The sequence below is a fragment of the Aulostomus chinensis genome, chromosome 23 (assembly GCF_037954235.1).
Source record: "Aulostomus chinensis isolate RoL2024-O1b breed Wild chromosome 23, RoL_Achi_v1.0, whole genome shotgun sequence".
In the NCBI taxonomy this organism is placed as follows: Eukaryota; Metazoa; Chordata; class Actinopteri; order Syngnathiformes; family Aulostomidae; genus Aulostomus; species Aulostomus chinensis.
In genome coordinates, this window is record NC_141342.1 from 1,436,348 (window position 1) to 1,459,272 (window position 22,925).

The 22,925-nt window shown below is 39.3% G+C and overlaps 1 protein-coding gene across 7 annotated transcripts in view; it reads right to left on the minus strand.

The window, feature by feature from the left end:
* exoc6 (exocyst complex component 6) overlaps positions 1 to 22,925 on the minus strand; it is a 54,112-nt gene continuing 31,187 nt past the window's right edge. Inside the window, exons 19-24 of one of the 7 annotated variants that reach the window (XM_086194789.1) lie at positions 22,311 to 22,490; positions 21,550 to 21,579; positions 18,147 to 18,288; positions 16,556 to 16,629; positions 7,882 to 7,994; positions 1 to 6,211 (exon numbers count right to left, since the gene is read on the minus strand). In XM_086194789.1, the coding sequence (XP_086050915.1) occupies positions 6,085 to 6,211; positions 7,882 to 7,994; positions 16,556 to 16,629; positions 18,147 to 18,288; positions 21,550 to 21,579; positions 22,311 to 22,490 (666 nt within the window). In that variant the 3' untranslated portion in view covers positions 1 to 6,084. The remainder of the gene's footprint in view (positions 6,212 to 7,881; positions 7,995 to 16,555; positions 16,630 to 18,146; positions 18,289 to 21,549; positions 21,580 to 22,310; positions 22,491 to 22,925) is intronic. The other 6 variants (XM_086194790.1, XM_086194793.1, XM_086194794.1 and 3 more) reach the window with 6 other exon arrangements.

Sequence of the window (22,925 nt, forward strand, 5' to 3'; positions counted from 1 at the left end):
GCTCTGTTTATTTATAGAGCATTTTACACACAACATAGCTGATTCAAAGTGTTTGACTTTCCAGCACAGGAACTATGACAATGATAATAAAATAGTGACATATGCCTACAATGTTAATCTTATGGGTGGTCCATAAAGTGTAAAATGTTGTCCATGGGAGCTCTGTGACCTGCTCCTTGGGAGACCTGGGACAATGTTGTGGCTGGAGGAAGTACTACGATGCCATCAGGGCATCAAAGCAACAGCTCAGCATTTTGGTTCACATAAAAAATTATCAAGATTTATAATCTTGTACAAGCCTTGCTCAATATAAACGCAATACTTCACCGAAAAACTGTATTTTGCCATTCAAGTACACATAAATATGTGTCCTAAGCAGACAAAAGTGTTTTTTCCCCCTCCTGCATCAATGCTTTGTGACTCTGGAATGAAGAAAGAGCCAGCAATGCATATTTATATTGAAGCTAAAAGGTACTGATGGCTAAGGAATAGTCAAACTCCCCAAAAACATCCATTTACAAAATATCAAGTGCATTGTCTGGTACAGTCCACATCTTTACTCAGCCATAGTTTCAGGAATCCAAATTTTAGAGGGAAGATGGCCAGTTTCCTTCTAAAATTATTGTTTGCATATACATATACAGTATATGTCCACATAAGTTCACATACTACCACTGCATTAACACTAATAAGCACCATTCTAAGAGTAGAAAACAGGCTCCAAGAGTCATTCAGTGAATGCTTCCTTTCCTAAAAGCAAGAAGAGCTGGAATGGAAACTCCTTCTGTCTTAGAATTTTTCAGATGAGCTGCTGAACCAAACAAGCAGATGTTCATTGAACTTTTATTACAGCACACAAAATAAAAACAAGAAACGTAGGAAAACAGCTCAGTCAGGGAGACTCACGGAGAACAATGACAAAGGTTAAAGCAAGAATTCATTTGGATGTTAAATGTACCCACTCTCCACTTCTATGGAAGGCAAGAAAACTATCAACTTTTTTTTCTTGAATTGAAATGTTAACATGAGCAAATGTTTGGAAAATAAAAATGCTTTTATGCAGTGCTTAGTAAGACCTCAAGTACCATTATAGCAGAAGACAGTTGCTGAAATTGTGTGTGTGTTTTTGTCAAGTTTCTCCTAATCAAAATTTAAGATGCAAGCACCTGAACAGTAGCATTTGTTACATGAAACTACCAACATCAGATGTCTGTATGGGGAAGTGAGGCATGAAAAAATGAAATTGAAGATACAAGTGGATAAAAATTAATTTCCTTACTTTGCTGACCCACACTGCTGCTCTCTTATCAGTACAGTGCCTTACTATTGCCTCTTGAGGGAAAAAGTGGTACTACAAGAAAAGACAAAACAGCATCTTGTTCAGGTGCTTAAAAATGATGCGACTTAGCATGCACACGAGTGGAGAGAAGGTACCAAAGTAAATCACTTAGCTCACACTGCACTCAACTGTTTTCACCAAGTACGCAAAACAGAAAATCAGTCTTAATGGAGGTGTATCACAGTGTCAACCCCCGATTTTGTTTCAAGCAGAAAACTGCTATATTTTCTGTACAAAATATGCAGTATATAACAGTGGAATTTACCAACATCTATTCAAAAAAGGCAAAAAATAAATCCAAAAGGAAAAAAACTGCCTTTTTTAACAGTGCAAAATGCCTGCTGAAAGGAGAGCACAGACAAAACAAAGAGAATAGAAAGTCTCATTATAAAATGTTGGTCATCAGCAGGTTTAAGCATCAACCTGCCAGCGAGGCTTTAAAGGAACCAATTCATTATTGCTGTGCTTTGTGGTTATATGTGTATAATGGGATTCTAAAGCTTCATTTCACCCTGAGGAACAAAAATAAAGAATTTAGAATGCAAGTTTTTCAATTTTTAAATATTATAAGTATATATAATTACTATTAACAACACAATCCCTGACTTGGGGATTGATTTCTTGCAAATTAAGCAGCTTGAATGGATTATAAGACAAAACTGCTTTTACCTTTGCAAGTATACAATGTCTTAAATTCTACAACTGATATAATTTACAGGGGGAGAGGAAAGGCATGCACTGATGTCACCTTTTTACGTATCTCCACTGTGCTCACCAACAAAAAGGGGTCAAACAAGTCTATGATTTTAAAGGCCACATCTTAACATGAGATCTGTCTCAGAAACAGAGGACCCTCATCGCATCAGCAACCTTTGCATTTACATTGGATTTAATGGGATTAGATTACACGATGCAGATTCGCCAGGCTGAGTTGGTAGCGTTCTTATACAAAGGGGACATACCGGTTCAGTGAAAACAAAGCATAAATCTCTTGGTGGACAACTATGAGGTGCAAAGCGAGTATCATGTGTCAAGGAAGCTGGCATCCTTCTGATATTAAATGATTAACAATGATACAGCAATACTGCTTTATACATTTTGATACTAACCATTACAGCCAACTTTGTGTTTGCATAACAGAAAAGTCATCATGTAATGTGTGTATATGTAAGAGTACAAACATTCCAAATGTCTACCATGTTCACTGTCTATGCAAACTCTAAATGAATGTTCACCTTTTGCAGTCACTTTGTCTACTACTAAGCCTGCTCTCTGCATCTAGCAATAGTGTAGCTACTTAAACTGTAAAAGGCTAAAACACTTGTGGGTGCCCATAACTTTTGGGCAGCATGTGACTGACGATTAAATAGCTTTCATGTTGAACCTTGAGTATATACAGACACAAAAAATAGATATAGTTTGACTTAAAACAATCAGATCGAGAGAAAGCCAGCTAGAACTAGGGCTAACTACTGTATTAGTAAAACATCCCTTATCTTGCACATTGTAGTGGTCCCTTGAGAGTCTTGGAGGGAAAACTGCTGGATAGGATCTAATTTAACTTCACATACAGAAGGGCTCATCTGCGGTGTTTCAATTGGCCACTTGAGACAGCAGGAAGAGGTGATCTATTAACATATTTTCAGCACTGTCATTTTCAAAGTTGCATAGAGATTTTAAATGATATTCTATCAATGACTCATTGTCAGATATACCTCTGTAAAGATTAAGGAAATTGTATCTCATTAGAAACAAAAGCACAAGATTCTGCATCCATATAGTTCACCTCTTACTGAGTAGAATATAGAGTACAATGCTGATTTGATTGGTTAGTTAGGGAGTCATGTCATTTCTAGATTAATTGCCTGGCTCTGCCCTTCTCTACATCTTGTGACCACTGGCAAAGAGATGATGGAGCTTAAACACCAGTGCTGTTCAAAGTTTACATAATGTAAATGCAGCATCAGCTACCTGACATGTAGAATTGGTTTGCCTGATCAGATTCATACAATGCAGTCTTTGTACAAGTTAGTAAAACCAATGGATTGATTACAGGTTTCATTAAAATAATGTTCTTATGCTCTCAGATGTAACATTTCCTGTAAGTTTTGCCTAAACTATTGAATTTATTGTGCAGGCAATTTAACAGCTTTGTTACTAGGCAAGTTTATTTAGCTCATTATTAACTTCTGTGTTTTTCCCAGATGAATGGAAAATTGCATCAGCAATACAACACAACTTTGCTAGGAAGGAGTTCTGCAAGGGAATCTTTCTATCAGACGGTCATCCAGAAAGCCTTTAATATACGAGGTTGAGATTGTCGTTCTATTTTGATCCAGAATATGACGTTCTGCTCAACCCAACAAGGAGTTTTGTTGTCGAAACATAACCAAGGAATTAAGTTGTGTAAACTTAAGCAAGAGGTTTGGTTATTTAAACCTATCCAAGGAGGTTTGTTGCCTAAACCTAAAAAAATGGTGACACAAAACTGAAAAAGATCACCTCAATCTTAAACATCTGGAGTCCACAACTCTAGCCACAGCCAAGCCTTTTTGGTAGAAATCTTTTCAGGCAAACTTTTCATTTGTGCTAGTAGATGTGTCATTAAGGGGGGAGTGACCATGCCAACGGCTGCTTATTGTGTTACTGCATGCAAACCCTATACTTGAACTGTCTCAAGCAATGTGCACTTTGACAACACAAACTTAGCTCCTTAGAGCAGATTTAGATTTCAGTACCCATCCAGGCAGTTGAATCCAATCCAATAGCCTTGCAGTAACCCTTCTGATGTCTCCACAGATTTGTGTCTTGTACATGATTTCTTTATTAATTGTTATGAAGTTCAACAGGTTCACATGAATTGGACCTAACTATTTACAGGGCAGATGTCAACCTTTCTTCTTACATTATAATGTGCAGAGAAGATATAAAGATTTCAGGTATAATCCAGGTGTTATCACCTCGCTCTGCTGTCCACCAGATGATGCAAACAGTACCACTCAGATCTGGCTTCTGTAGCCTGTGATCTCCTTTTGAAATCTTCAAAAAGCATTCACTGATAGGTATTTACTGTGCAACCTTCATAGGGGTTCCAAGCTTCGGTTTTACAGGTTTTCACACTCCAATTTAACATTCAGATGATACAGATTACAAAATATAATTTGGAGAATGACCAAATTTGAAAGATACGACTAGTATCAGTTTGTCAGGCATGTGTGGTTTTCAAAGACACACTGACCTCCTAAATGTTGAGTCATTGTGAGGCATCTTGGGGGTGGTTTGAATTTCAAACCTGGGGCAACATTAAAAAGAAACAGCAAGCAAAGTCACCACAGAGTTTGAGAAATCTTCACTTCTTTCATGAACATCAGTCTCTCAAGACGTCATCATCCATTCATCTGAACTTCCATCCATCCATCCATCCACCCATCCATCCACCTGTCACTTCCTCAACATTGAATTTCTGCACAAACATAAACAGTATCAACAGTTCAAAGTACTGGGACAATGAGTACAATTTGGTCTTTATCGTAACTCCCACAGGCTTTATTTCCATAGCCATAATGCTTTGGGAGTCTGAAAACAGTTAAGATTAAATGGAAGCAGAGACATTTTTTAAATCCAGATCCCTGTTTCTATCTGGTATTAAGGTACCCTGAGTGATCTGATCTCCAGGTGTGTAAACACACTCAAGACGCACTGAGATTTGACCACTCTAACCACACAGAAAGTTAGCCTTGATGTGATGACAACAACCTCAGGAGGCCTTCCTGAGGATGTCAGTGTGTCATTTGACCACTGGGGAGCACTGTATAAAGACAAAATATAGTTTTACATCAATTGACATAAAACTTGCTATCTGCACAGCCACTGTTTTAACATGATCAGATCATGTTTCCATGGTCACTACCACAAAGATCTACTTGGTCTCCTTATCACTGCTTGCAGTTGTATGTTAATTTTAACGTGACATATTTAAAAGGGTACCGGACTGAGAATGATAGTTGAATTAGTAAAACCCAATGTATTCTGCCTTCATTAAATCTATGACTAATGATTTAATGAACCAATTACTTTGTTATTCATCAGGATGAAATGTAAGATGATGCATTCAAACTTCGTCCACAACAGACACATTTTGGAACATTACTTGTTGCGATCAACATCTTATGTGAGTCTCTAAAGAGGCAACAGGAAATGGTTTCACCCATTCACCTGCAGGTCCAGGCCATGTGCACAAGTTAACGAAGAGTTAGACAACATTGTCCCAGCACTTACGTTTCCCAATACCTCTGCAGCTACAATCATTGCACTCTCATAAATATACAAAACATAGTTTGTCTTATCATCATAGCAATTAAAAATACTTTACAAACATGTTACTGTTCATTCCAGTAAACTGTTTAGGATGTATGTTATTTACACTGAATGTTTTATCAGGTATTACAGTAAGGTGAGGGAAGGATTTTGTGTGTGTGTGTATTGTACTCAATCGGAGTAAGTTCCCTTCATACCTAATGTCTGTTAAGCTGTGAATTTACATGATGTGTAAAGCTGATATAATCTGTGTATCTGTTCCATTTGTGTGTGGTTTCTTTTAAGTTCATGTTATTATTCACTCTCCTGTGGGTTGTCACATCATGAGATGTGTGAAAATGTTGTAGGTCTGAACGAATCTTGGCAATTTTATGTGTGCATGTGACTGCATGCATGTTTTATTCTATCAGTGGGTGACACGTGTGCATTTAAGAGGACATGCCATTGACCAGGCTCCTCAGCTGTTTCACCACAGTCTCTATCAGCTTCTGTTTGTCTCTGTCATTCTTCCTGAACTGAGAGAAGATGTTGTTCTTCTTACTGGTGTCCTTCATTCTTGAGACAGACAGACAGACAGAGACAGAAACAGAGACAGAGAGAGAGAGAGCGAGAGAGAGCGAGAGAGAGAGAGAGAGAGAGAGAGAGAGAGAAACATGGTTACCAATAAGGTCACTCACAGCTTTTCAGATTATTATGTCTGACAACGAAGCAGCAGACAAATATTCTCAGACTGGACAATAAGACCTATCTACTTGAGAAAGCTTCAGTGGCTTTTTTACATTTGATATAAAGAGATAGTCCTTGAAATACTGTCCATAGAAATTGCATACCCAATCACAGGTGGGATGGGTATCTCTATAGCAGCAGTCTAAAGCGGTCCCTTTTTCAATCCCCACAACACCAGAATAGGTCAACCTGTTGGAGCCGGCAGGTTCAAATAAGTTTATTTCTTTTTTTCATATTTAATTTTTAAAGTCTCTTCTTTCGTTATCTTTGTTAAGACCTCTGACCTCTGTGCATAACAGGCTATAAATAAACTTACACTTGCACTTTTACCTCTTAAGTACGGGTTCAGTCAACAAGTTTCCTTATGAGTCTAACACATGCTGAGAACTATCGACAGATGCTAAAAGTCTCTGTTACAGCTTGGCTCAAATCTGTTTATTTTGCAGTTTAGCAAAGGAGACTTTTTTTCCTTACTAGATCTCGCCTGAGATCTTTGATCAACATACTAGTCAGGCCATCCCAATGGAGCTCTTGGGGCAGTTTAACCATAAAAATTATTTCAACAAGCTTTTCAGGTTAAGCCAATCATTCCCTAGAAACTAGGTCAATGGCTATGAAAGTGGGGAAAGATTCATGGAGGAAGTCACTCAAAAGCTGATGGAGACTTATTGTGCGTACATACATTAAACGCTCATGTATCCGGTTCATAGATTGTCCCTTTAACAATAGTACAAATCCTACTAATGTGTGACAAGCTAAAGAGACTGCAGACCAGGAAGAACCACATTAAAATTACACTACTGCGCATTTGACACATATAACATTGTTTGCATAGAGCAAAGCAAAGTAAAGAAGCTGCACCTACCCTCTGTAGACTCTGACCAGCAGCAGAAAGATAAGTGAGAACAGAAGACTTAGAAGAAATGAATTGTGCTCCTCACAATAAATAATATGATTACTGTTGCCAGAGAAAAGATGTTCAGGAATATTACTTGGAAAAATGAGATGACACCCCTAAAAACAATTAATTTTTTTTTTAAACATAATGGTGATATTACAATTAAGGACATGACAGAAATGTAGGTTCATGGGAATATCTGTTATAAGCAGCACTGGAAAGTAAACAACTACAACAGCAACAAGTCATGGTGTTAATGAACAATGTCACAACAGCATCCAGCATCAAGGCATTATTTGCAGATATGTTCATGTGCCTTTTAATTGGCTACTGCTGCAAAACAAATGCAAACAATAACTTTCAGGTAACACAACAATAGTCATCCAATATTTAAAAACGGTGTAGAATGAAGAGAATTTCTAGTCCAATTCCCCGCTTTTAACTTTGTCAGTCAACACATTTAACTACAGTCTACCAACTTAGCCAATTCTGTGTTTACCCACCCCAACCCCGCAGAAGTGTGTATTTTCAATGCTATAAAACCTTCATGGTGACATGTCCCTGGCAGAGAGTGTGTATGGACTGGAAGGGATGCACTCACTTCTCTAGAAGAGCCAGGGCTGTGGCGGGGTTCACTCTCAGGTATTTGGAGGTTGGTTGGCCATAATCAGCTAGGTATGTTGACCAATCCCACACCATAAATAGGTCCAAAAGCTGCATACAGACATGAAAACGAGAAAAAAAAGACAAAAACATTAGAAAACTATCATTATTCACCCATCAGTACCTTGCTGAAGGAAACTCAAGAGAACAGTTAGGCAGATGGCAAGTAATACTGGTGGATTTTGTCAAGGTACATTAATGAAGAGAAAGAATTTTTTTTTAGGTTTTCAAGTTCAGATTTGATGTTAAAGTTGATTGTTGACAATTTTATGAACATTTCCATTCAGTTGAAGTTAGGATGATTATCAAGCTTGTGAGAACTGAAAGTCAAATTTAGAGGAAGTTCATCTTGAGGAGATCAGATGAATGTATTGTGGTTCACAGTAGGTGAGGCAATGCATGGAATAACTTCATGTGTAATGTGTTTATTGTTATGTGACAACATGTGTAGTATAATTTAGAGCATATTATTGTGATTTACGAGAGATTAACAACTAAATTCAATAAAATGACAGAATAGATCATTTCCATGTCACTATCAGTGGACTGGCCAAACAACCTTGAAGGTTTCAGTGTACAGGCCCAGCCACACCTCCCAAGTGCATTGGAAAAACTTTACATCCAAAAGAAGAAAAATCCTGCAAACTGTCCAAAGACCAGCAATAAAAATGATTGATGCAAGGAAAAGCAAGGCAACATTTCCGTCTTTATACTGTATAATCCTGCAATAACACTATGGCTGCACTGTCATACAGCAGTGTTTACAGAAAGCTTCCATCATGTCTTGTGCATCATAGTGAAGAGAAGCCATACTAAACATGGGTCAGGTGCAGGCTCAGATAATGTGACTGTAAACACTTTATTTATTATTTATCCTGGTTCAATGTGTCACTCAGACATAGAAAAGACACGAGTGGGAGCTTCAGATAGAATAAGGGAAAGGGAGGGAGTTCTGCTGCTACATGATGAGTGTTGAGTGATAAAAAGAACATTTAACATGACCTCCCTATGACCCCTGCTAAACCTGATGGAGATGACCCACCACACCCCCACCCACACACAGTGTATGCTAATGCCATAGGGTGAAACAGCTGGGTGTTTGGGTCCTGTTGAAAGCCCAGTGAAAGAACAGCTTAGTGATAATAGCATTATTCAGCTGACTGAGAGAGGGAGAGAGGCTTTGCAACAATGCCATTATTCTCACCTGGAGCTAAGTGATGAGCCATTATCAGGCACATAGAGTGTCGCATCTTACTTGATACTCTTCATTATTCAAAACAGTTACCAGAACCTAACTTATTACAATATGAATCGGCGGCCCACCCAATGGAGGACTTTGAGGCCAATTTTAGAACTTTCGTGCAGGAGTGAATATAGACCCTGTCTATATTCATTGTTCACCAATATTGTAATAACAGGACTATGTACAGGTAGTCAGAGGACTAATTTCTTAAAAAAAACAACTGCGTTTATTGAAAAAAAAATAACATCGTCATACATGACAATTTAAATAAAGACCAAAATGAATGACTAAAACAAATAAGGATGAGGCACCAGAGCACACGCTGCATTTTTTTTCTTCTAGTTGATTCTGGGGAGGAGTAATACAATCTGATAGTGACAGTATGGAAAAGCACTTCAATCACTCAAACTAGACCTCAACTGGTCCCACTCTTCCATCGCATTTAGCTTAGAGGACAGTGTCACTGTAGTGAACCTGAGCCATGGGTAGAATGGTTAGGCCAGTAGGCAAACAAGTTGCTGTAGTCAAGTAATATGCAGCAGTATAAATACATAATATGCAGGTGTCAATTTGGTTCTGTAACATCTACTGGTGGCTCAGTCACGTGTCTGATCTGTCTCCCTATTCTGTCGCTGTGTATTTTTATATAGAAAGTGAGGTATAATGCAGTGTAAGATTCCCATCTTGAAAAGTTGGAGTAAAATATGTGACAAACTGCAGTTGCTGGTGCAGCTCCAGTGACCAACCAAAGATCCTCTTGGTGTGTGGTTCCTGGTAGAAGGGTCGTTGATTTTATGGTTTTTGCACAGATTTAAGGCTTTAGGTTTAATATTTAGTATCCATCAAATCATGAACATACATGTTTTTCCAAGGAGAAACAGTTGCAAATTTGAAGGCGTATAATTTCAGAACCTTTTCTTAACATCCACCCAACCCAGGTGACTCTCATATATATTTGTCCACTCAGTTCAGCAAGCATTTAGGATCATGTCTCATATAATCTGATATATTTTGACTAAGTCATGCAATCATAATAGAAAAGTATTGACACATTGAGAATTATTATGTTTTCAGCTAGTCAGAAAGATATTTAGTTAGCCATCTGGATATCACCATGGAATGCGTCTCGCCAATGCTTGAGTGCTGATTTGTCATTTGCAAGTTCCCATGAGTGAGAAAAAAATGTGCAAGTGATGTTAAAGTTAAAAGGCTGAATATCTACCATGTTAGCAAGATTGAATAAGTGGCAATCTGAGGGTTCCGCTGTAGCAGAGCTCTCTTGCTTGGCCTCAGATGAGCATGGATGCCTAACCAGGTCTAGTGTTTGAATGGTATGTAGTGTGTGTCCTGCCAAGCCAAGTGGAGGGATCAATAATAACCTTTGGCAACAGTTATTATTGGTAACTGATATAAATAAATTTATTTTATGATTTATGCGACTTCTCTGAAGTTGGGAAAACCACAGAAGGGAATACCACCCTTTCTGTCTTCAGCAAATACAGATTCAAATCTAAAGTAAGATGGGTGGCAGCATATAGTCATTAAAACAATAACTGAGTGTGTTATTTCCTTAAGGAATGGTGTCAGATAAATCATCATCCCTGTGTGACCACTTCATGTTTGCTGAATGGTAAAACTCCCTGGTTTCACCATAACAGTTTAACAATAAGTCAGGGCGGTGTGCTGAAATTCTAGAAATCTCTCTCTGAACTTTCTTCAACAACTTTTAGGTCTCTTCTGTAAGATACTATTGTTCCATTGACTTGTATTGTCTACTATAAATAAGTAGTGATGAAAGATGTGACTATTGTCCCAGTCACTATGAGTGTGTCATCAGAGACTGGTGGTAAGGAGGTGAGAAAAGTGAAAGCCCTGAGAAGGTCAGTTTAAGTTCTGAAATTTTTGGATACTTTTATTGATTACAGGGCAGAAATTAGGACTTTGCATGGAGCCAGTTGGTGAGCAGAGAACACACACATATCAGAGTAGAGGGGTCTTCAGCTGTGGATATTCATACAAACAATACCATAATTTTAAACAGGAAGCTGACACTAAGTCTTTACACTGAGTGAACCAAATGTCTTGTTTCACAGGTGTTTAAATTTCTGTAGTGCCCTTTTTAATGATACCAGTGTTAATGCAATAAGCTTTGAAAATTACTGAGGAAGGTCATAGAACATAAATATAATCTGTATTTAATTTATAGATTATAAACCAAGTTTAAATCTCGATTCTTTTGCACAAAAGAAGGTCACACAGGAAAATATTTGTAAGTAATTTTGCTTCTTTGCAATACACACACACACACACACACACACACAAATATAATTTTAAAGATGCAAAATCCAAAACAAAATCAACATTCATGAGCTAAAGGGAAAGTAAAAGGATGACCTCTGTGTAACCTCAGCCTGTGGATGCCTGCCAACCCCTTTGCCTGAGGCTAGGATTAACATGTCAACCAGGCAGCTTGTATAAAAGGGAACATGGACACATCTTGTCTAATGAGCTGTATGGCAGGAAACTAAGCAGCAGTTAAAGCTGAAAAACAGACTCAGGTCTACCCCTTGTATTTTCAATGGGAAATTGGGGTCTTTATCAAACTGTGGGAAGTTTAGATTCTGCAACAAAACCTTTAAATGTAGATGCTAATTATACGAATGGTACAATATTTCCGGGCCTGTCTTCTTCCAATAATGTGTTTCCATTTTAAACAATATTATAGTCATAACAACTGATTAATTGTAAAAATTAAAGACTTATAAACCAATTTTAAAGTTAGGTTCAACCCTAATGGTTGAATATGTGAATGAAGGATTAATTAATTAAATATGCAAACATTTACCTAAATACAGAAATTGCAGTTATCTGACCAGTAGATAAAATCATGGACAAAATTATTGTTTGGGATTTCTTGGTATCTTTTCATATCACTCCACAAATTATAAAATAATGTTAACATATATTAAAGATATATCAAATAAATCAATACATTTTCACATAGTTTAAAGGAATAAAAACTTATACTCTTTTAGAGAAAATGTTGAATGTAGAAAACAACACAGAATTTCTCAACTAACTCAACTTGTTGAGTTTTGGAGATATGCTCATTAAATGAGCATACTCTAGCTACGAACTTATCTCACTTTCACATGCTCTCACAAAGTATATAAGAGATTTAAAACGAAAACAAACAAAATCTTCTACAGTGTATTTAGTATAGGTTTGTGACCCCCACTGAATGCAGAGCTGAGCCTCCACCTCAGGCTCAGATTAAAAGGTCAACGCAGACACAAGTTAATGAGACCCAGCAACACTTTACATACCACTGGTGTTTACAAAAATAGAGAGACAGACAGTTTATGTCTGTGAGTGGGGGAATGGGGATTTTCTAGAGCAGGTGAAATACAGGACAAGGAAAAGTTGAAAAGGTTACACACGTGAGAAAGTAGAAGTGGTGAAGTTGATTACAGTAGTTAAGGAATTACTCACAACTACCATAAATTCTGGACTATAAGCCGCGACTTTTTTTCGATGCTTCATGCCCCGCGGCTTATACTCCGGTGCGTCTTATACGAAGATTTTACCTTCACCCTGGGGTGTGGCGGGCAGCGGCAGCGGGCAGTAATTCCCTATTGTTCCTGATGGTAGCTCCAAGTACCGTACTTAGGGAAATTACAGGCCAAATGTTATGGTAATTTCTCTAAGTACTGTACTTGGAACGTCCAGTCCATGCCGTGGTGCAGTGTAAAAAGAGCATCACACGATATTTTCAGTCATTTGTACTCACCCTCAAGATGGAGAGCAGAAGAAGGAATGCTTATGATGCAGCTTTCAAGTTAAAGGCAATCAATCTGGCGGTTAAAGATGGAAATAAAGCTGCAGCACGCAAGTTTGGCATAAACGAATCGATGGTGAGACGCTGGAGGCGGCAACATGACGAACTGACCCAATGCAAAAAGACCACAAAAGCTTTCAGAGGTCATAATAGCAGATGGCCCGGACTTGAAAACGCTCTGGAAGACTGGGTCAACGCACAGAGAACGGGCGGCCGAGGTGTTTCCACCGTGCAGATCAGACTGAAAGCCAAAGCACTCGCCACCGAAATGAAAACTGCGGATTTTCGAGGTGGGCCATCATGGTGTTTCAGGTTTATGAGGAGAAAAGGACTGTCCATCAGGGCACGCACTACTTTGTGCCAGCAACTCCCTTTCGACTATGAGGAAAAAATTACAAACTTCAGCAAATTCACCAAACAAAAATAGCGGAGAATTTAATTGGACCAGACGACATCATAAATATGGACGAGGTGCCTTTGACGTTTGACCTGCCTCTCACTAAGACTGTCAACAAAAAAGGTGAATCGTCGGTCACACTGAAAACAACTGGCCATGAGAGAACGCATTTCACCTGTGTTCTGAGCTGCACAGCATCTGGACAGAAGGTTCCGCCAATGGTGATTTTTTAAGCGGTTGACAATGCCGAAGGAGGAAAAATTCCCGAAAGGAATCGTGGTGAAAGTCAACAATAAAGGGTGGATGGTGGAAAGCCTAATGAAAGAGTGGCTGAAAGAGTGTTACAGCAAGCGACTAGGGGGATTTTTTCACCGCAAAAAAACTTTGCTCGTTTTTGACAGCATGAGGGCCCATATAACTGATTCAGTGAAAGCTGCCATCAAGAGTACAAACTCGATTCCAGCTGTGATTCCTGGGGGCACCACGAAGTATTTGCAACCACTGGACATCAGCGTGAATCGTGCATTTAAAGTGGCACTCCGGGCTGAGTGGGAGGATTGGATGACCAGTGGCGAAAAATCCTTTACCAAGACATCATCTTTTGCACAAGTGTGCCAGTGGATCCTGACAGCGTGGAGCCGTGTCAAAAATTCCACAATTACCAACGGCTTTCGAAAGGCTGGACTGCTGCCTGATGAAGAGGATCATACATGCTCCAGTGACAGCGATGACGGAAGAGACACTGATAAAGTGAACGAGGAGATATTGAGGCTGTTCAATTCAGACACTGAAGATGAGGACTTCTGTGGTTTTAGTGCTCAGGAGGAAGATGAATAAGGGAAATATGGTAACTTTTCCTGTTAGGCTGTGTTTTACCAGCCCTGTAAAACAACACCACCAGCACTGTAACCATATTTGCGGTATGTACCATATTCGTTTTTAAATATTGCATACATTTGTGTCGATTCTTTATGGTAATTAAACATTTAAAAATCTTTAAAAATGTGTGATACCTTTCTGTGTAAATACAGTAGTATATCTCATATTACAACGTTTTAACCTTTTTCAACTTCATGTTAACACACACAACGGAAACCGATGCCGCACCGATCCACCTGCGCTCCATCCATCCCCGACTCTGAAAAAGACCCCAGATACTCCTTCATACTAGTAAACCTTTTAAATGTTGATATTGTTTCACAAATATACAAAGCAAAACTCTGAATGAAAACAGCCAATAAAGTTCTCCAGAGAACATCAGAAATATAAAGCATCTCAGCTGCGCAAAGTTAAATGAAAAGGATTTTACATCAGAAATAATTACTTGTTTTTGAGGTTTATATTTTTAAAACAAATTAAAAGTCCTTCGCTAATTAAAAACAGACACTTGTTCACTTCCAAGCACTTTAAAGTGTCTTTCAATTCATTTTAAGTCGATCTGCAGCTGGCAAGACGCAAATCAATCCGTATCAGAAAAACCCGATAAATCCATCGACAAAACAGGAGAGAACATGTGGTTTTATTACTATCACACTCAGAGAAAACCTTCCGTTTTCTATTATTACTTTTCCATATCAGACTTTGATGGAAAATCATTTTAATTTACTTTTTAGGTTATAATGTCACCAGGTTGACACCCGCGGCTTATTTACCGGTGCGGCTTACAAAGTACAAAGTTGATTTTTTTCCCTAAAATAAGCATCTGCGACTTACATAACGGTGCGCTCTATCGTCCGGAATTTACGGTAGTTAGCTGTACTTTGCCTTAAGCCTAGTTCACACTACCCGATTTTGGACGTCGGCGACCTCCCTACCCCAAATCAGGGTGAGGCACTAACGATTGCCACGACAAAAATAATGAGGTGTGAACAGCTCGAAGACAATAGACTGGGAGGTCGCATGCAACGTGGGTGACAAAAAGTGGACATCTAGCACTGTTAGATATTCAGGACTTGTCGCAGTGATGTAAACGGAGCTGCAGCCAATGAACGCAACATGGGAGGTACTGCGAACCCAGATGAAAAGAGCTCCGGCAGCAGGGGAGCCGCGCATAGCGAACAACAACAACAAAAACAAAGAGAGGCATGGATTCTACAAAGCGTTCGTGATATCCATGGACACAGGAGGATCTGGAAGGCTTGGTCGAGAATTGGCATGGGCACCCCTGCCTTTACGTTGTCCGAGTTTACCAATCCATTCCTTCGCCCATGCTCTCTTCCTCTTTGTTTTGTTTTTTTCACTACATAGTAGCGCACAAACGACCTGGAAGGCTGCGTTCTGTTCCGCGTCCATGTTTACAATGAAAGGGGCATGCGCTGCGTTCAAGAGTTTCCTGGCCAGCTGGGCAGTCAGCCACACCTACTGACGGGGAAAATCGTGTATGTCTGAACACTCCCGTCCGCCGACAAATCTTGTAGTGTGAACAGCAGCCCGATTGAGCGTCGGGTGGTGTGAACAGCAGGGCGTGTCGCCGACAAAAAAAGTTGTGTAGTCCGAACAGGGCTTTAACAACACATGTTGCTCTTCCTTGGGTATTGCCTTTGAAGTGTAATTGACTCATTCATTGATTGGGATTGACAGCATAACACCATGCGTGATGTAAAATATGGGATGACACGTATGGTAAATATGTTGCATACTTTATATATTAAGAAATTAAAACATCAAAAGGAAAATATGTTGTTCAGTGTAAAAAAACTGAACTGCTAAAAGTAGACAGTGATGATGCCAAAGGCCCTTCTATTGCCCTTTCTATTAATACCCCTTCACCATGCTAAAAAAGTGTCAGCCTTTGCATATGTTTAGGCACTAGATACATTTTTCAAAGACAAGCTTGAGAATTGACAAATTTCAAATAATTACCCTTTTATCCAAAAGGTCATTCCCTCTCTCTTAATAACCACACCAACAAACATCCTATTTATTTTTCTACATTTTCTTTTTTAAGTGGTTATAAAACATTGTTCAATTCAAACAATGCCAGAGTCAATGGTGAAAACACAGCAAAAAGACTGCTACAATTTTTACCAGAACTCCTCCAACAATCTTCAACAAAAAAAAGAGGAAAAAAAGGCATAATAAATACTAAACCTGTGCAAACAAATAGATTGTTTTTTTTTTAAGTCATAATTTACCTGTCGTAGGTCAATGAAAGCCAATTGGAGTGTGTCTCCTTGGAAACCTGGGACGGGCTCCGAGCTGGCAAACACTGAGAAGGACAATTAACCAAATCACACTTACAGCAAAAACACCAATACACTACACTGCACACACAACTAGAGTTAAAAACAGGACTTTATAGTTCTGGAGTCCTTATTCAACCAAAAGTCGACGAAAAGAAGGATCAAACACACCTTAACAATAATAACTTTGCTGCTTGATGACGATGAATCAGTGATCAGTGTTCTAGTGACTCTCTGTGGCTCAGTATATAGTGTTTTATTTATCGTGGCCTGCCACATGAAAACACTGGCACCACGACATGATTTTCCATTTTTGAAGATGTGCACCTTTCTCAGTCTGTCTAGAAGGTAACTTTATTTGCACAACTCGCAAGACTTGTGTCCGATGTTTCGACTAAAATAGTCAAACTCACATGATCTTTCGCAGGTCTAGGGTTCCCTTCTAGTTGTTTGATTTTATAAGTATTCCTGGTTGATGTCGATGTCATTCACCATGACTGTAGTTTTGACTGTTTTAATAAACTCCGTCATTAACGACAAGTATCCTCCACATGCAGCTTTCTGTTGTGAAAACTGATCACAGATGAATTTATGCATGGGAAATGAAATAAACGTGCTGGGTTTTGGGGTGACTTTATAAAACATCAAGCTGATGAAGAAGGTAAACAGATCAGACACAGGCAGGGTAAGAGACACGCGCTGACCTCCTCTGTGAATGTGTACTGAATTCACGTGTATGCAAGAGCTGCACTGATGTAGAGAGGAGAGACGCTGCAGCCCGGTGATAACAAATTATATCAAAACTTAAACTTATCAATACTCTGATCTTGAACAATTCAGCTGTTTAATACCGTATTTCAGCACCCACCCTACATGCAAAATAAAGTACAGTTCAGATTTAAACAAGGCTTGCCTGGAGGAATTTTAGTAAATCAAATTACTTGAGTTACTCAAGGAATCATTTCAGCCCTACTTTCCATATACTGTGATATTGTTTATGGATGCACAGATATGACAAACAAGCAATCCCCACCCATATGTCTATGTGTGTGTGTTTTTTAAAATATTTTTTGTATGAGAAAAGCCCTATTTCTGCTAATTTGAAAAATTTTTTTTTTTTTTTAATACCAGGATTACTAAATATCTGCAACAATCTATATAAAAAAAATCCTTTTATGGTCAGCAATTTCATGTCTAACTTGGAGAAAACTGTATGTGTGCTGCTACTTTTGATAAATTTAGTGTCTGCCACTCCACATCTCATTGGACATTTTAATGGATGTCTCAAATTCATCTTAACCTGGACATTGAAAACCAGTGCTCCTCAGTTCGTGGCCACCACAACAAAAAGTTCTGTTTGGACATGGGCCCCTGTAAATTTGCTGAATGCTGAAAAAAAAAATGCTGACATTTCTGGTATATAACTAGATATATAGATACAGATATAACAGGATATATAAGTATGTAACTTTCTTGGTTCTTCGCATAGACGCAGATACAAACGGCAGACTGTTGTGATGAATAATAATCTCCTTATACTCACATTCACACTGAATGACATCCAAATTGAATTGCTGAATGGCCCCCATGCTGATCTGTTTCAGCTCTGTGTCCAGTAGCATCTGCATTAGTGATGTTGACAGATGCTTACAGGCTGACATACAAGCTGTCTGGGCCACTTTACCCTGCAGAGGAGCAGAGGGAGGGGAACAGGAGAACGAAGGGTGACAGAGAAAAACAGGATGCAAGAGGGAACGGAGTGATGGAATTGTGTAGGACAGATGAAGATGGAGGGTGAGCGTGAGGGTGACACCAAATTCAGATAAGGCAGTAAAAGAGGCAATATGGGGTCAATGGAAATGGGGAATATGAATGAAGTGAGGGAGGATATCAAACCGATTTGGATGGCAGAATATGAGTAGAAAGGACAGTTGTGTGACAGGAGGGGAGTTGGGGAGTACAAAAGAGATTGTGGAACAATTGGCAAAACGGTAATAGATCAAATGGGAGAATAACAGAGGAAGGGATAGTGGGAAGAAGATATAAGAGTAAAGTAGATGAGGGGATAGAAGGCAAGAGGAGCAAAAGATAAATTTGCATTAGCTTCATCTTAAACTCTGGATTAACAGGGAATAAATGAATATGCAGTTATGCTTTTGTTTGTCATCATAGCCAGTACTTCACGTCATCTGGCATACTTGCCAGCATTTCATATCATCCAAAACAGTGTTGTAACATAAAGAAAGACACAATCAGCAGTCTTCCTGCTACAAGAATTATATGTCAGGAGCTTAGGAACTGTTAAAATCCACTAAATGCAAGGGTCTCTGCAGTGCCAAGTATACGCTGCAAGGTAATGCCATGATGTTGCTGAAAGAATAACTAAAGATGGAGCCCCTCAATAAAGTTATCACCTATGCAGCAAAACCCTGTATGAGAGACAATGCTCATGACAGGTGAGAAACCAAACAAGTTATCACTGCACATCTATACCAAGGTGGAGTGGGTTTTATCTGCCGTGAATGAACAGAATTCCCATGGAATGGACAGCAGTTGACATGACACCATTTCTGAATAAAAATGGGGAAGTAGGACTGTCCTGACCTGTGGGCTGTTAAGTTAGCAAAGGAAGTTTACCTCAACTTAAACTGCTCTTCAAATGTGAGGGTCAATAACAGCTAATTAGTGCCGGTTAACATTAATGGTTATAATCACCATCCCTTGTCTCAGCTGAGCTCCAGTTAGAGCTAGTCATACAACTAAGGGCGTGTTTCCACTGGCTCACTTCGGCTTGGGTCGGGTGAGGTTGGGTCGGTGCGGCTCGGTATGGTTGCGGTTGTACTAGCACTGAGTACCATATCAGTATGGGTGGACTCAACAGCCGAGGGTTCCCTGGCGTAATTTGTGTGCGACACAACAACTGACGACATGGAGGCAGCGTTATGCCTGTTGCTCGGTCAGTGGTTTTTGCTTAAACTAAAAGTAGGGGACAACAGACAGGCAAGGCTTCAAGCAGCGAAACAGAGCAGCCAAGAAAAGTATAGAAGACTTTACCCAGCAATCGACCAGTAGTCCGCTGAGGCCAAGATGATCCGAAGTAGACTACGTAAGCGGGTAAATTACCCAATCAGCGCCCTGTTATGCGTTTACCTCACATTTTAGTCCCCACTCGGCTCGCTTGGAACCCCAGCAGAGTGGGGACCAAAATGGTAATGGTTAGTACCGTGTTGGGGCCAGTAGAAACCGGGCCAAACTGACTCGACCCCACCCGACCCGAGCCAAAGTGAGCCAGTTGAAACACACCCTAAATAACAGAAAACTGAATTGACTGTCAATAAAAGTTGATTTCAGGTTAAATAAAAAACAAACCAAAAACAAAGACTGGAGGAATAAAATACTAATTAACAGAAAAGGAAGAAGACAAGAGATGAACAGTCAGGAGAAAAGGATTACATGGAACAATATGCAAACTGAAGTAGTAATTGACAGACTTGGCGTGAAACCATATCAAACTGTCCCCAGCTTCTAGATCCTATGTAAAATAAATTCTAAGTAAATGCAGAATTAACCCTGTCAGAGAAATTGTATGGCAAGCACCTAAAAGAACCTGATGCCTGAACATGCCAGCTATTGATGCCTCATTAACTCTCTGACCATACAGAAGGGGAAAGAGACATAGCAAAGCCTTAAAAAGAACTTAATTAAAATACCTTAATATTACATTCCTTTGCCTGATGGCATGCAACGTCAAACCTCATGTTAAAGATAAAAAAATAGTTACAACTATTATAAAACATGCAACTGTGCAAATGTAGTCAAACAGAAAATGCTGAATGTAATTATTGAGATCTTGAGGACAAGGTGGCCTGAGAATTTATTCAAATTGAGCATGGAGGGTCAATATTGAACTTGCTATGTGGCAGACTATGTGAAACCATGAAAGACAGTTAAGAGCTGAGGTCAAACCTCAGAACAAGTATGTTAGGGCCTGTGTCCAAATGCCTTTTTGGCAGAAAAGCATTGGCAAGAAATTGATGAGTGCCAGAAAAACTAATACATGTTTCTATTAAAACACTACCACATCACAACAAATTTTCTCATTTACTTGTCTTGAGCTACTAAGGCATTTCCTTGCTGCATTATATCTTTAGGAATCCAGAATGAACAGACAGCTATTTATGTTCACGGTTGTGTTAAGCACGACCAGTTAAAGCATTCAGTTGAACCAACTCACTCGTACTCGTCTACACTTATGACTGGGCACAGGACTGAAGACAGAAAACACGAATTATACCAGATGATGCACTTGAGAGTTTGTAAAATGAAGATGTTTTTGCAGTTTTGCGGTTAGCAGTCAGTTACTGTTAGCATTCTGGAATCACAAAAAAGTAATGCAGGAGCACATATGCATCTGTGTATGGGGAGTTGGAGTATTAGATGAATCAAATATAAGAATGGCTGTCTGAGAAGGTAGTGAAGGCACCAGCACATTTCAGAAAAGTTCAATGTTATTAACTGAAAGCATGCCAAGCACTGAAAGGCACTGACTGTGGCTGTTTTTCATTTAGGTAGCAGTCTGCACTTTCTTCATCACATACATGCTAGCATTCAGAAAAAAAAAATGCTATGTGAACACAAGCCTTAATGGAGCCCTGAGTCAAAATGACTCAGTCTCACATGATGACTGTCACCATCATGCCTGTCTAAATGTCAGAAGCAACTACTTTTCTCTTAGGATCCCTTTTCCACTGTATGCATGCCCTATATATTTAACACCTACACCCTTGAAACAAGACACAGTCTCAGTGCAGGTTACCAGTAGTGCCAGTAGAACCAACAAGCCTGGAACAGTGAAGTTTCCACGGTCAAACATAAGCATGCTTTCCATCTCCCCTCTGCCTGACAAATGCCAGTATAATGTTTAACAGCCGGGCAGGAATACTCACCGACATCGACGCATGGTCATTGTTGTTATTCTGAGCAGAAACACCCCCAAACCAACCAAAATTGGGAGAGGAGGAGGGAAGGAGGGAAAGGACAGGAAAAGAAATGTGGCAACAATAAATGGACAGGAGGAGGTAAATTTCAACTAGAGTAATATTGCATGCTTGACACAAGTCAAATTAATCAAGGACCAAAGCTGGTTGGAAAGCAAATCAGACAAAGTGCTGTTCATCTCAGGGGTGTGGAGACAGGGGTTAGTCTTGAAAAACCAAAGATGTAACGGGCTCATTCAAGAGAGAAAAAGGGAAGTAAGAGAGAAGCGTCGGTTTACAGCCCACTGAGAGAGGAACTTGCAAAAGCTTACAACCAAGTTTTTTCTCACAATTCTATCAGCAAATGTGCCTTTTTCAATTAAAGATGACTTCAGTATGTGAAAAGCAAGAGTGTCAGTAGCAGCTCCATCACCATGCATACAGAGAAATTCCTAATTGAACACATACTTTGTTCAAGTTCATATAAACGTCAACTTCCATACTCACAATTTAAGCAGTAAAAGTTATTCATATGTACAGTGACAATCTGTCAGACAATCCACACATCGTAAAAGGGGTGTGATGAACAACTGCTAAAAACATTTGGGGATAGAGTAAATGTAACCAACAGAAACAAAACTGACATTAAATCTCAGAGGACAATGTTTCGCAGTTCCCAGAGAATGGCAGTGTGTTTAGGATGAACAGGTTAGTGAGTGGGCTCAACTCACCGGGAGGTGTGTAAAGACCTGGAACGTGGAACGCAGGAAATTGATCAAGTCCATGAGGTATCCAGAGGCGCGACCGTCAGACTCAGCCATACCCCATTCATAATCTGCTAGCTGGATAAACTCATCAATTTTCTGGTTAAGTTTGGTGTAAATTTCTCCCTCAGCAGCATGACGGGCATCCTAGAAGCATATCATTAAAGTACCATGTCAAGAATTCCACATATAAATCTCCACATGCACATGAGCAGACAATTTTCGAAATATTAGAGAGTTGTCAAGCCACATCAGCTTTGACAGTCTTAGCTGCCATTGCTGTTTCTCTAGAATTGTTGTAAGAATACCTGTAGGGTCACTAGTTCTATTACATAGTTTTTTCAAGTGTAAACCAGTAGAAATTTAGTTGAAACCTCTTGGGAAGTGTAAATATAAGAACAAATTATATTTGTCAGGTTTCATTTCATTGTAAGAACCCTTACAAGGTCACTCAATGTTACCAGAATTCAAAGCTTTGACTATACATGCACTGCTTTTAGCTGGGAAATTTAAAAAATACCCTCAATAATCTGGTTGAGATTGCATTGCATTCAATACGAGCAGAGATTTATGCAATTACAG